At 47.8% G+C, this 13,971-nt stretch overlaps 1 protein-coding gene and 2 long non-coding RNA genes across 11 annotated transcripts in view; 2 read left to right on the forward strand and 1 right to left on the reverse strand.

The window, feature by feature from the left end:
• Positions 1 to 6,087, forward strand: part of LOC126994390 (protocadherin Fat 1-like) — an 87,201-nt gene extending 81,114 nt beyond the window's left edge. The window contains exons 27-31 of the mRNA XM_050853700.1: positions 2,226 to 2,861; positions 3,307 to 3,637; positions 3,797 to 3,907; positions 4,442 to 5,605; positions 5,906 to 6,087. Of these exons, the coding sequence (XP_050709657.1) occupies positions 2,226 to 2,861; positions 3,307 to 3,637; positions 3,797 to 3,907; positions 4,442 to 5,605; positions 5,906 to 6,087 (2,424 nt within the window). The remainder of the gene's footprint in view (positions 1 to 2,225; positions 2,862 to 3,306; positions 3,638 to 3,796; positions 3,908 to 4,441; positions 5,606 to 5,905) is intronic.
• A 3,350-nt stretch (positions 6,088 to 9,437) lies between these two features.
• Positions 9,438 to 11,637, reverse strand: LOC126994391 (uncharacterized). Of its 8 annotated transcripts, none has more exons than XR_007749093.1 (5): positions 11,433 to 11,577; positions 11,114 to 11,237; positions 10,786 to 10,918; positions 10,448 to 10,657; positions 9,438 to 10,312 (listed from the first exon to the last, which is right to left on the reverse strand). It is a non-coding gene; the product is annotated as an uncharacterized LOC126994391 (long non-coding RNA). The 8 variants fall into 8 exon arrangements; XR_007749090.1 differs by having other exon boundaries at positions 11,049 to 11,237; XR_007749088.1 differs by having other exon boundaries at positions 10,984 to 11,237.
• On the forward strand, positions 10,152 to 11,576 carry LOC126994392 (uncharacterized). 2 transcript variants are annotated; one of them, XR_007749094.1, is made up of 4 exons: positions 10,152 to 10,272; positions 10,340 to 10,625; positions 10,694 to 11,211; positions 11,475 to 11,576. It is a non-coding gene; the product is annotated as an uncharacterized LOC126994392 (long non-coding RNA). The 2 variants fall into 2 exon arrangements; XR_007749095.1 differs by having other exon boundaries at positions 10,694 to 11,146.
• Positions 11,638 to 13,971: the final 2,334 nt, after the last annotated feature.

Consider the following 13,971-nt stretch of genomic DNA (forward strand, 5'->3'; position numbering starts at 1 on the left):
TACTAATGCGGTTATTGAGTCCAACATCCACGTCGTTGATGTAAATAATGAAGAGCACTGGGCCAAGAACCGAGCCCTGAGGGACGCCACTAGTGACAGGCGCCCACTCTGAGTTAAATCCGTCAATCACTACTCTTTGTTGTCTGTTGCTCAACCAATTCGCGATCCATTGGTTTACCTGACCGTCAATACCTATTTGTTTTAATTTGTAAAGTAATTTATGATGCGGGACTTTCTCAAACGCTTTCTTGAAATCAAGATAGACTACGTCCAGTGAGTGGGTTACGTCATAAACAGTGAAGAGGTCGTTATAAAAGGTGACTAGATTTGACAGGCAGGATCTTTGTTTTCGGAAGCCATGTTGTGAGTCCCCAATTAATGAGTGGCTTTCAAGGTAACTCACAATTTTGTCTCTAATTATGCTCTCAAGTAGCTTACCTACAACCGAAGTTAGACTAATGGGCCTGTAATTACCTGGTACTTTTTTGTCTCCTTTCTTAAAAATCGGTGTCACGTTAGCCTTTTTCCAATCTGAAGGGACAATGCCTTGTCGCAAGGACATATTGAATACGGTTGTGATGGAGGAGAGTATTTAGCTCTTTGTTTCTTTCAGCAGAGTTGGATATACTTTATCAGGTCCAGGACTTTTATTTGTTTTAAGTGATTTGAGGGCTTTAAGGACTTCATCGGGTTTTATTTCAAAGTTAGACAATGCATGCTCGGGATTTACATTAGTACTGGTGTTGGTGGTGGGAGGACTGTTATTATTAAACACCGAGGAAAAGTAATTATTTAATAGGTTTGCAACGTGTTGGCTGTCAGTCACTAGTGCACCGTCGCTGTTTATTAAAGGTCCAATTCCACTTCTGATCGCCTTTCTGTTGTTTATGTAACTGAAGAAGGATTTCGGATTATTTTTACAGTTGGCTGCAATATTTTCTTCATATCTACGCTTTGCCTGACGCACTAATATGTTTACTCGTCGCCTTGCATCATTGTAAAGTCTAATGTTTTCGGGCGTGCTTTGGTCTTTCTTTAACCTGTAAGACAATTTTCTCTCCTTGACTGAGTGTTTAATTTCGCTATTAAACCAAGGTGGACTTTTATTAGTGTTAATTCGCTTCTCGCACAAGGGGACAAGTGTGTCCTGCTGAGTGAGTAAGTGATTTTTAAAGTTTAGCCAGGCGTCCTCTGCATTGCCGTCATCTGATAGTTGAGGAAAGAAAAAATTGAAGAACGGAAGAGGAAAGAAGAAATTGAAGAACGGAAGAGGAAAGAAGAAATTGAAGAACGAAAGAGGTAAGAAGAAATTGAAGAACGGAAGAGGAAAGAAGAAATGGAAGAACGGAAGAGGAAAGAAGAAATTGAAGAACGAAAGAGGCAAGAAGAAATTGAAGAACGGAAGTGGAAAGAAGAAATGGAAGAACGGAAGAGGAAAGAAGAAATTGAAGAACGAAAGAGGAAAGAAGAAATGGAAGAACGGAAGAGGAAAGAAGAAATTGAAGAACGGAAGAGGAAAGAAGAAATGGAAGAACGGAAGTGGAAAGAAGAAATTGAAGAACGGAAGTGGAAAGAAGAAATGGAAGAACGGAAGAGGAAAGAAGAAATGGAAGAACGGAAGAGGAAAGAAGAAATTGAAGAACGAAAGAGGAAAGAAGAAATGGAAGAACGGAAGAGGAAAGAAGAAATGGAAGAACGGAAGAGGAAAGAAGAAATTGAAGAACGGAAGAGGAAAAAAGAAATTGAAGAACGGAAGAGGAAAGAAGAAATTGAAGAACGGAAGAGGAAAGAAGAAATTGAAGAACGGAAGAGGAAAGAAGAAATTGAAGAACGGAAGAGGAAAGAAGAAATTGAAGAACGGAAGAGGAAAAAAGAAATTGAAGAACGGAAGAGGAAAAAAGAAATTGAAGAAATGCAGAAGGAAGAAGAGCGAAAGTTCGAGTTAGCGAAGCTTGAGGCCGAGAAGGGACTGGAGCTGGCTCGGATCGCCGCTTCGAGTAAGTCTGCTCCTCGTTTTGACGGTGAGTGTGCTGACCGTCCTTGTTTACAAGGATGGAGATGACTTTGCTTCTTACCTTACCAGATTCGAAAGGATAGCTGAGCTTTTGAAGGTTGACAAGGATGCTTATGCTGTAAGATTGGGAGCCCGTTTGTCTGGTAAAGCTGCTAGGATTTACACTTCGTTTTCTCCTGAGATTGTTGCTGACTACCATCTTCTGAAGAAGTCCCTGCTGAAGAGCTTTTGCAAGACTCCCGACGGCTTTAGAGTGGACTTCAGGTCAGGCAAGATTCAGCCAGGTGAAACTTACGAGCAGTTCAGCATTCAACTTGGCCGCTCGTTTGAACAGTGGTTAGAGGCTTCCAATATTGACTTCACCTACACTTCTTTAAAGGACTTTATGTTGCTAGATCAGTTCATCTCCTCTCTTCTCCCTGACCTTCGGACGTTTATTAAGGAACGTGGAGTGCGGCCGCTGGCGGCCGCCGTACAGTTAGCCGACGACTGGTCATCGGCGCGCCACTCATATCCCAGGTCTCCCAAGTCGTCATCTGCCAGCAAGAAGACACACAAGAAAGATAAAGCTTCCTTCGACTCCAGTTCTCCTGCCGCCAAAGTTCCTGCCTTCACCCTGAAGTGCCATCAATGCGGGGAGGTAGGCCATATCCGCCCCAGGTGCCCTAAGAATCCTCGCGCCTTTAAGGACGCACCGTCCTCTTCAGTTAACATAGGCTTCTGTTGGGAGGACAGGAAAGTTTCCAACTACTGTGTTGCGGGGACCATCAACGGCGCCTGGACTTCTACAATCATCCGTGACGCCGGTTGTTCCAGCCTCATCGTTTCCGAGGAGGCCTTGCCAGATGTTGGAACGTAACTGTAAGAAGGTAACCGTTTACGACTACCTAGGTCGGCCAGACACCTTCCCCGTCGTTCGGTGCTACCTAAAGTGTCCCTACTATGAAGGCTGGGCTGATGCCATCCGTGCACCTATCAAGTTTGCAACCGCTATGATTGGTGACATTCCCGGGGCCCGTAAGCCTGACGACCCTGTCTGTACATCTGATTTAACCGCGCCTGCCTCAATCTCCACTCCTCAGGAACAAGATGCTCGTCCTCCTCTCCGTTCAACGCCTGTTACGCAAGATTCCTCTAATTCGCTTCAGGTCGTCTCCTCTCCTTCCGAGTCTGAATTAGCCTGTGTTGTTCAGACTCGTGTTGCTTCAGCGCGTGTGAGACGCCTGCATCCGCCTGTTCTCTCCGACTTACAACCACTCAAGGTAACGCCCGCCGACTTTGCTCGTTTACAGGAGACCTGCCCCTCCCTCGGCGCAGTGCGCGCCAAGGCTACTGCCGGACTGCCCGATGTAGCCCGGAATGGAGCGTCCTACAAGTTCTCCTGGACGAATGGACTCCTGGATAGAGACTGTGTCGCTTCTAGCCGGCCCGGCAAGGTCGGGACTCGGACGTTGGTGCTCCCTTCTGACTGCCGTCAAATCGTGCTACAAGTGTCCCACGAGAGTCCCCTCGCCGGTCACTTCTCTCATCGGAAGACGGAATCGAAGGTGAGCGATAACTTCTTCTGGCCTGGCATGTGGGCCGATATCCGTGACTACTGTCGGTCCTACAACATATGCCAGCGTAAGTCTTATAAGGGCCAGGTTAAACCCGTCCCCCTCCAACCATTGCCTGTCGTCACGGAACCATTCTCCAGAGTTGCTGTGGATGTGGTGGGCCCTCTCTCTCCGCCGTCTGCAGAAGGACACTGGTATATTCTCATCCTGATTGACTTTGCCACAGGGTTCCCTGAAGCCAATCCACTCAAGGATGTGGACTCTGTTTCTGTTGCTGAGGCTCTTCTGTCTTCATTTTCCAGGGTCGGAATTCCCCGGGAAATTCTGAGCGACAGAGGTACTCAATTCACTTCTCAGCTAATTGCCGAGCTTCACAAGCTACTTGGTGTGAGGCCCCAGTTCACCACACCGTTTCATCCGAGTGGTAATGGTCGAGTGGAGAGGCTGCATGGGCCCCTCAAAGCTGCTATACGGAAGGTTTGCAGCGAGAAGCCTAGAGTGGCATCGCTACCTTATTCCGACTTTGTTTGCCCTCAGGGAAATGCCCAGCGACCGCACCGGCTTGTCGGCCCTCGATCTCCTCTACGGGCGCACTGTGCGAGGGCCCTTGACTGTCCTGAAGGACTTTGGGAAGACCGTGACCTGCAGGAGGAAGAACGGACGAGTCTGCAATACGTCATCGAGCTCAGGGAGAAACTGACCGAATGTGCTCAGCTCGCCGCCCGGGAGGCTGACGTAAGTACTGCAAAGTACAAGTCTTATTTTGACCTGCGATCCCAAGATAGACAATTCAAGCCTGGCGACGAGGTCCTAGTTCTTCTCCCTGACTCTACCAAGAAGTTCCTCGTTTCCTGGCGTGGCCCATTCAAAGTGTTGGAACGACGAAACAAGGTGGGCTACCTGGTTGATGACCCGAGGGGGCCTAAGCTGTACCACGCCAACCTCTTAAAAAGGTACCATCGCCGCGCTCAAGTAAACTTCGCGTATGTCAAGGACGATACTTCAGCGCCGGATGATGACAGTTCATCCACAGGACCTTTGGAAGCAGAGGACCCTGACGACCTTGTTCCCTGTCCTTTGGTCTGTTCCGTTCCTGATTCCGCCCTCAACCCGGCGCTGGACATCAACAAGTCCCTGGAGTGGAACCAGCGCTCATCGTTAGAAGACGTACTTTCCACCTTTAAGGACGTATTTTCAGAGACTCCAGGTTGCACCAACACCCTGCAACATGACATAATTTTAACCACCACCAACAGAGTCCTCACGAAGAACTACCCTGTGCCGATCCACCTCCGTCCTTACTTTGAGAAGGAAGTTAACAACCTCCTCCAACTAGGCATCATCCAGCCGTCGTCCTCTCCACACTGCTCTCCCGTGGTAATGGTACGCAAGTCTGACGGGAGCTACCGAATGGCCATAGACTTCAGGCAACTTAACTCCGTTACTGTTTTTGATGCTGAGCCCACCTGTTCCGTCGAAGGGGACTTGCACAAGTTTGCAGGAGCTACCTACTTTTCGGAGCTTGACTTGTGCAAGGCCTACTACCAGATCCCCTTGACCGACCGTGCCAAGCCTCTCACTGCTTTTTCCACCCACCAAGGATTGATGGAGTTCTGTCGACTTCCCTTCGGTCTCGTCACCGCCTGCTCCACCTACATCCGCCTCATGAGGACTGTTCTCGCGGATCTGCCTAACATCTTTTATTTTGATAACGTCTTCATTTACTCGTCAGATTGGCCCAGTCACCTAACAGCTCTAACATCTGCCCTTGAGCGGCTTCGTCATCACCGGCCGACGGCGAAACCATCCAAGTGTCGGTTTGGCTTCCCTTCTATCCAGTACTTGGGGTTTGTGATTGACGTGGTGCACCTTCGCCCCATGCGGGACAAGACTGAGGCCCTGAAGCAGATCAGCCCTCCTACTACCAAGAAAAGTCTTCGCAGCTTCCTGGGGATGGCTTCGTTCTACCGCTGTTTCATCCCCATGGCTGCCGAGCTCACGGGACCTATCTCCGACCTTCCCCGGAAACCCACACGTGAGCCGCTGCCGTGGACTGAAGACCTGTTATCACGGTTCGAACAACTGAAGGACGCCTTGCCATCGCAGCCAGTCCTACGATTACCTAACCCCGCCTTGCCTTTTGTTCTTAGGACAGACGCCTCGAACTTCGGGTTGGGAGCTGTGCTGCTGCAGTACTACAAAGACACCCCCCATCCAGTCTGGTATGCCAGTCGGAAGCTGCTTGACCGGGAAAGGAGATACGCCCCCATCGAACGAGAAGCCCTTGCCATTTTGTTCGGGATCTCCAAGTTTGACTTCTACCTCAGAGGTAAAGAGTTCATTTTAGAAACAGATCATAAACCTCTGGTATATCTCCACAAGTCCAAGTGCTCCAACGACAGACTGTTGAGGTGGGCCCTTCAGCTGCAGAACTACCCGTTCCGGTTGGTTCATCTTGCCGGCCGAGACAACGTGGGCGCAGACTTTCTGAGTCGCTCCTTAGGAGGTGAACGTTAGCCGTTCCTCTTTGTCATTTCTGGTTGCTTATTTCTTGTTGTATCGTGTTAGTTCAGTTTAATCTACCTACGGTAGATTTTTGTAAGGGGGCTTATGTGAGGGCTGAACTACCACTAACACACACACACACACACACACACACACACACACACACACACACACACACACACACACACACACACACACACACACACACACACCAGTATAAGGGTTGATGCTCTTTCGATTATTCCCAGCTTGCCGCTACACCCAGCCTGCTTCACCCAGCCTGCTTTGTTCGCCGACCCGAAGCTGCTCCTGGTGGCGATGCAGTCTCATTCAGCTTCACGGTCGGCGCCCTGACTTCACGCAGCGTCGAAGCGAGCCAAGGTGGTGTGGTTGCCCGAGAGCTGAGGCAGAGCGGAACTGACCCAAGAGCGATCCTGGACCTGCGTCCCCTATCCTCCCTCTCAACCTTGGAGCCCCGCAGTCCACTGGGCACGGCCTGCTTGCGCCTCCGTCCCACCTACCCAGTTTCGTCTCCTCGCCGAGCTGACACCGTTTGTTCGTCCTTGGCTCCCCGTCTACCCCGGGCACTCAGGCAGCTGACATTCTGCTGAGCCCGTCCTCCTCCATCGAGTGACGTCTACGAGGCAGTGTGCGTCTCTACATCACCGCAACGGGCGTCTCTTCCCACGAGGCACCACTCACAATTGCCGGGTCGGGCTGCCGCTTTCCCTGGGTCCTGTCGCGGTCTAGTGGAGAGTACGGGAGGTGTATTGGACTTTGTACCTCAACATGTTTACACTTCCACTTTTGGTTGTTTTGATCATTTTCCTTAGAAACCTGGTGAAGGTATAATCATACTTGGACTCGATTGAAGTAGTTGCCGCCGTTCTTCTGGCTTCAATCAGTCCTATAACCATCTGAACCTCCTGGCCTTGACAAACATACTCTTAAACATATCGGCGCAAGCACACATATTTGACACGGTTTTCCTAGGAGCTTTGGGTATTTCCTTGGGTAGCTTAATAACCCTGGTGGTAGTTTGGCCCTTCCTTTGTACCAAAGAACTTAAAAAAAACTCATTAGAACCTGATTTGTCTTCTTTTTGGCATTTGGAAATTGTTGATGTGAGGTGAGGAGGGGTCTGACAGTGCCGACCTAAGATTTCTCTGTACATGTTAGAAATTGGAGCATCAGGAAGAGGTCAGTATTTACACTTTCTTGCGTTTACTTGTGGAGTTTCTATTGCCTAATAACTTAGCTCTTCTTCTGTATGTGATTGAAACAAGAGGATCAGGGCGAGGTTAATATTTGCAATTTGTACATTTTGTAATCGTCATAAGCTTGGATAATAATTTTCATCACAAAAAACAACCAATTCCTGCCTCTTAAATATCATTAACGGATAGATTCAGATATCGACGTAATGTGCAGATAGATAAATATGAGTAGATGGCTTAGACACACACACACACACACACACACACACACACACACACACACACACACACACACACACACACACACACAGACACACACACACAAAAACACACGTACCCCCCCCCACACACAAACACACGTAACCCCCACACACACACACAATGACACGTACCCCCACACACACACACACACACACACAAACACACGTACTTCCCACAAACACAAACACACGTACCCCCCCACACAAATAGAACAAGAAGAAATCACAATTTGAAGATAAGTGGTAAAAGATTATCGTCGCACGAAGCTAAACACTTCTTCAATCGAGTTGTTAATGTTTGGAACTCTCTTCCCTGTGATGTCGTTGATAGTACAACAGTTACGGCCTTCAAGAATAGATTAGACAAGTATTTTGAATCCAACCAGCAACTAAGATATTACTCATTGTCGTAATAACGTTAAGATTTTTCGAATACTGGTGTCTTTGTCCGCTTTAATCGCCCGGTTAGTGGTAGCAGTAATGGTAGTTCTTTCCTCTTTCCTACATAAATTCCATGCAGTTTTTCCATGCTGCATGGTTCTTTTTCCTTTCCTGCCAGCTTTGGCTGGAGGGATGGGGGGGTGGGGAGGAGCCTTCACCTTTGCTGTCCTTCATCTTCCACCTTTGATTAGATAGTTAGTGTAGCTTGTCACAAACAGCCTCGTAAGGACCATCAGTTCTGCTGTTGTTTGTTCTTCCTTTGTGTTTCTTTGTGTTCCTCCTCCTCCTTTTTCTCCCTCTCGCTAGCTCCCCTTTCTTGACCTCTACCTCGTCGTCTTTTTCCCTTGCTATTTTATCCTCCTCCTCCTCCTCCTCACGCGTGGGTCAGTGAAATGGGTATGCCTGGGAAAGGTAAGCTGCGTGTCACAATCGGTCCTGTGTCGCCGGCTGAGGGGGTCTGCTGTTACCTGCGCGGGGTCACGGGCCAAGGGGACGGAGGAGCGCGCCGGGGTAATGCGTAGGTTATCGTGTGACCTCCCACCCCCCCTTCACCCCTCTTCCCACAATCATCTTTGCCTTATACAGTGTTGCGTCCTGGTGTTTTTTCTTGTGAGTGCTTCATATATTGTTTTAAATGAGGGTTTGATAGTTTTATGCGTGTGTGTGTGTGGGGGGGGGGGTGTTAGTGGTTGAATGTAGGGAAGTAAGCCAGCCATGTATTAGCACAGGTATGAAGGGGTATACAGTAAGGTATTAGTACGGGTGTGAAGGGGATATACATGAAGGTTAGGTTAGGTTAGGTGTGGGTTTTATGGGGGAGCGTAGATTGTGTGCTCATAGCGGAGACAGTAGCAGGAGGGGAGGCAGGCAGAGGTAGAAGAGTCACCCAACCAGTCAGGTATTAGTACAGGTGTGAATGGGGTTTAAGGGCCATATTCTTAAACGTAAAAGAACATAAGAACGTCAGGAGTCTGCGAGAGGCCGGTTGGTTTATACAAGGCAGCTCCTGTAAGTCTAATCCCACCTTACCTCACTATCCATGTTAGATCGTTAAGTGGTTTGTTTGTTTGTTTGTTAATGGGTAGTCAAACAGCTGTATTACCGTCAGTTAGGTAGGTTAGTTAAATAGATAGTTTGATAGTTAGTTAAGCAGTTAGAGTCAGTTAGTTAATTTTACTATATTCTGTATTTATTTATTTATTTATTTATATTATTATTTTTTTTTCTTTTTCCTTTTCTTTTTTTCTTTTCTTTTTTCTATTTGTTTTCTTTTTCTTTTCTTTTTCTTTCTTTTTTCCTTTGTGTTTTCTCGGTGTTGGTTTTCTTTTTTGATGTTCTTTTTTGGTGTTCTTTTTTCCTATCATCCTTTTGTCGATGTTCGTTGGTCTGGGTGAGCCGCTTTCCTCCCAGAAGAGACCCACCCATAATTTTGGAGATGTTGTTAGGGCCAAAAGGTGGATGATGTTTGTTTTATTTCATTTTCTTGATGTCGTGTTTTTCGTTCTTTTTATTGCTTTAGTTTTCCTTTTCGATGTTTTCCTGTTCTTTTTCTTTTACTTCTTATTGATGCTTTTTGATGTTCTTTTTTCCTATCATCCTCTTGTTGATGTTCCTTGGTCTGGATGAGCCGCTTTCCTCCCAGAAGAGACCCATCCATAATTTTGGTGATGTTGTTTGGGACCGAAAGGTGGATGATGCTTCTTTGTATTTCTCTTTTCTTGATGTTGTTCATTTATTTCTGTTGCTTTTCTTTTTCGATGTTTTTTCTGATCTTTTTCCATTTTTTTTGGTGTTCTTTTCTATATCATCCCTTGTTGATGTTCTTTGGTCTGGGTGAGCCGCTTTCTCCCCAGAAGAGACCCACCCATAATTTTGGTGATGTTAGTCAGGGCCGGAAGGTGGATGATGTTTGTTATATTTTTCTTTCCTTGATGTGTTTTTCTTTATGCTTTTTTTTATTTCATTTATTCATATCATCCTTTGGTTGATGTTCTTTGGTCTGGATGAGCCGCTTTCTCCCCAGAAGAGACCCATCCATAATTTTGGCGATGTTAGGGCCTAAAGGTGGATGATCTTTTTGTTTCTTGATGTTTCGTTTCTGTATTTTCCATTTTTCTGGTGTTCCTTTTTATTTTCCTTTTCTTTGGTGTTCCCATCGCGTGGATTGTCTACGACAGTATAACGAGCACCACAAACCCGGGTTTGTTTAGAGTTTGCTCTCCTAGGCAGATTGCCTACCACGGCTGACGACCTCCACCTGCCCGGGTTTATTGTTCGGAGTTTGCTCTCCTAGGCAGATTGCCTACCACGGCTGACGACCTCCACCTGGCCGGGTTTATTGTTCAGGTTTGCTCTCCTAGGCAGATTGCCTACCACGGCTGACGACCTCCACCTGGCCGGGTTTATTGTTCGGAGTTTGCTCTCCTAGGCAGATTGCCTACCACGACTGACGACCTCCACCTGCCCGGGTTTATTGTTCGGAGTTTGCTCTCCTAGGTGAACTGCCTACCACGGCTGACGACCTCCACCTGGCCGGGTTTATTGTTCGGAGTTTGCTCTCCTAGGCAGATTGCCTACCACGGCTGACGACCTCCACCTGGCCGGGTTTATTGTTCGGAGTTTGCTCTCCTAGGTGAACTGCCTACCACGGCTGACGACCTCCACCTGCCCGGGTTTATTGTTCGGAGTTTGCTCTCCTAGGTAAAATGCTCACGCTAACGAGCTCCACCTGCCCGTGTTTTTAGCTCGGAGTTTGCTCTCCTAGGTGAACTGCTCACGCTAACGAGCTCCACCTGCCCGGGTTTGTTGTTCGGAGTTTGCTCTCCTAGGTGAATTGCCTACCACGGCTAACGAGCCCCACCTGCCCGGGTTTGTTTAGAGTTTCCTCTCCTAGGTGAACTGCCTACCACGGCTAACGAGCCTCACCTGCCCGGGTTTGTTTAGAGTTTGCTCTCCTAGGTGAATTACCTCCCACGGTTAACGAGCCTCACCTGCCCGGGTTTGTTTAGAGTTTGCTCTCCTAGGTGAATTGCCTCCCACGGCTAACGACCTCCACCTGCCCGGGTTTGTTTAGAGTTTGCTCTCCTAGGTGAATTGCCTCCCACGGCTAACGACCTCCACCTGCCCGGGTTTGTTTAGAGTTTGCTCTCCTAGGTGAATTGCCTCCCACGGCTAACGACCTCCACCTGCCCGGGTTTGTTTAGAGTTTGCTCTCCTAGGTGAATTGCCTACCACGGCTAACGACCTCCACCTGCCCGGGTTTGTTTAGAGTTTGCTCTCCTAGGTGAATTGCCTATCACGGCTAACGACCTCCACCTGCCCGGGTTTGTTTAGAGTTTGCTCTCCTAGGTGAATTGCCTATCACGGCTAACGACCTCCACCTGCCCGGGTTTGTTTAGAGTTTGCTCTCCTAGGTGAATTGCCTATCACGGCTAACGACCTCCACCTGCCCGGGTTTATTGTTCGGGGTTTGCTCTCCTAGGTGAACTGCCTACCACGGCTAACGAGCCTCACCTGCCCGGGTTTGTTTAGAGTTTGCTCTCCTAGGTGAATTGCCTCCCACGGCTAACGACCTCCACCTGCCCGGGTTTGTATAGAGTTTGCTCTCCTAGGTGAATTGCCTCCCACGGCTAACGAGCCTCACCTGCTCGGGTTTGTTTAGAGTTTGCTCTCCTAGGCAGATTGCCTACCACGGCTAACGAGCTCCACCTGCCCGGGTTTATTGTTCGGAGTTTGCTCTCCTAGGCAGACTGCCTACCACGGCTAACGAGCTCCACCTGCCCGGGTTTGTAACCGGAAGATCACCGGCACCTCCGTCGGGGCCCCAAGGGACGCCGAGGAGCCCTGCCTGGAGCCCTCCAGTCCTGCCATGCTCGCCAGGGAGACCTTGGGCTCGCTGGCGCTCCACACCCCCGCCGAGGTGAGGATGCAAGAACTCGCTTCTTAAAACTACCAGACTGGATTATAAAAATAATGATAATTACTGTGAAGGCGCCGGTCACCGCGTTTATCGGTTCAGGGATGGAAGACCGACGGGCATGGGAAACGCGCACAAGCATCCAAAGGAATCCTCGCGACGGCTTGCGACGCAGCATCCGTTTCCCTTTTCTTTCTCATTCCATTTTTTTCTTTTTTATTATATTATCCTTCTTTAATTGATTGATTGATTGATTTTACTTGGTAGGAATCTGTTCACCAATTAACATCATTCAGGTATACATTGCACCCACACACCTGCGGAGAGAAAACACCAGTGAGAGTGCTGACGCTCACGAGGACGGCCCGCTAGAGTTTCTTAACATTCGCATCGGGGCCCACTTCTCTCTCTCTCTCTCTCTCTCTCACACACACACACACACACACACACAGCTTTCGTAGGCGTTGTGGGTATTGCCAGGGGTAGTTTAATGACCCTGGTGGTAGTCTGACCTCCTATCTGTACTATGGACCTAAAAAAAACACTCATGAGAATCCGACTGATCTCCTTTGACCCCTGTGAAAAAAGTTGGTATGAGAGACAGAAGCGTCTGAGAATACCGGCCTAGGAGTTGTCATGTATAAGTCGAGTGTCCTCTTGTTGGGTTAAGGATATGCACTGTTAGTTATTTGTTCATTTATTGGCATCACAGGAGGCGGCTCAAAGACAAAACAAAACACACTCACTGAAAAAACACCAACCACGTCTCCCACAATCAGAAAACACTCACCATCATGTTTTGTTTTTTTCTCTCTCATTTATATATTTATTTTCGCATCATAGAAGGCAAACATTAACACACAGCACACACACAAAAACATAACCACTTCTCACACTATCAGAAAACACTCACCATAATATGCTTTTTCTATTTTTTTCTCTCCCATTTATCTGTTTATTTTCGCAACATAGGAAGCAGCTCAAAGGTAAAACAATACCACACAAAAAAGTCTGTGCACCACTTCTCCTAACACAAACAAACGAAAAAAACTAGCTTCCATCAAGTGCTTTTTCTCTTTTTTCTTTTCTTTCGTTGATTTTTCACATCACAGGAGTTTCATTTGATGTTGATGAAAGTTCAGCATGCAGCTTTTTTTTATTTATATTGCCATTGTGCGGAACTTATTCTATGAGTATGTCGGAAAAAATGACTGAACGGGTAAATGTTTTGAAAGAGATGGGGAAGCAAAATAGGGATCAATCCTTATGAGAAGAAAGTTTTATCTACGAATTATTGGGTCTGGATTAATGTCTTCCTCCACCTCTTCCGCTGCTTCCTCCTCTTCCTCCTTTTCTTCCTCCACTTACAAACGTGCTGTATGTTTACGAAAGTGCGTCACCTCCTCTGGCGACGGCCGCGGCGACGCTGCAGTCGCCGCAGCCGTGAAATATCTCGCAGAGGGTTTAGGGTCGGGGAGCATAGTTAAATTACTCCAACCGAACTTTACGACCTACTAACGGGGGGTCCGCGCCCCCCTCGACCGCCCCTTCTAACCAGCCCCCCATTGACCCCTCCCCCCACATGTATATGTGACTTATTTCAGTGACGAGGTATTTCTCGTAACAGCGGCTGCAGCATCGCCGCGGCCGCCGCCAGAGGAGGCGACACCTATTTTCAGGAGTAAAAAAAGAGGCCTTGAATTGGATTTTCAAAGCGTTTCCGTGACTGTTGAAGGTTTCTAGAAAAGATATATGAAGAGATACTGATGTTTCATAAAGTAGGTAATGAGATACTGGCACGGACTTAAAACGAATCTTAACCCATTTCGGCGCCCGAGCTCACATATTTGACACGGTTTTCGTATGAGTTTTCGGTATTTCCAGGAGTATTTTAATGGTCCTAGTAGTAGTTTGATTCTTCTTCTGTACCATGAACCTGAAAACACTCTCATGAGAACCCAATTGATCCCATTTTTGGCCTTTGGAAATAGTTGGTGTGAGAGGCGGAAGTGTCTGCCAATACTAACCAAGGAGTCTGCAACAGGCCGGTGGGCGTATACAA

This window comes from Eriocheir sinensis, unplaced genomic scaffold (assembly GCF_024679095.1).
Source record: "Eriocheir sinensis breed Jianghai 21 unplaced genomic scaffold, ASM2467909v1 Scaffold786, whole genome shotgun sequence".
NCBI lineage: Eukaryota > Metazoa > Arthropoda > Malacostraca > Decapoda > Varunidae > Eriocheir > Eriocheir sinensis.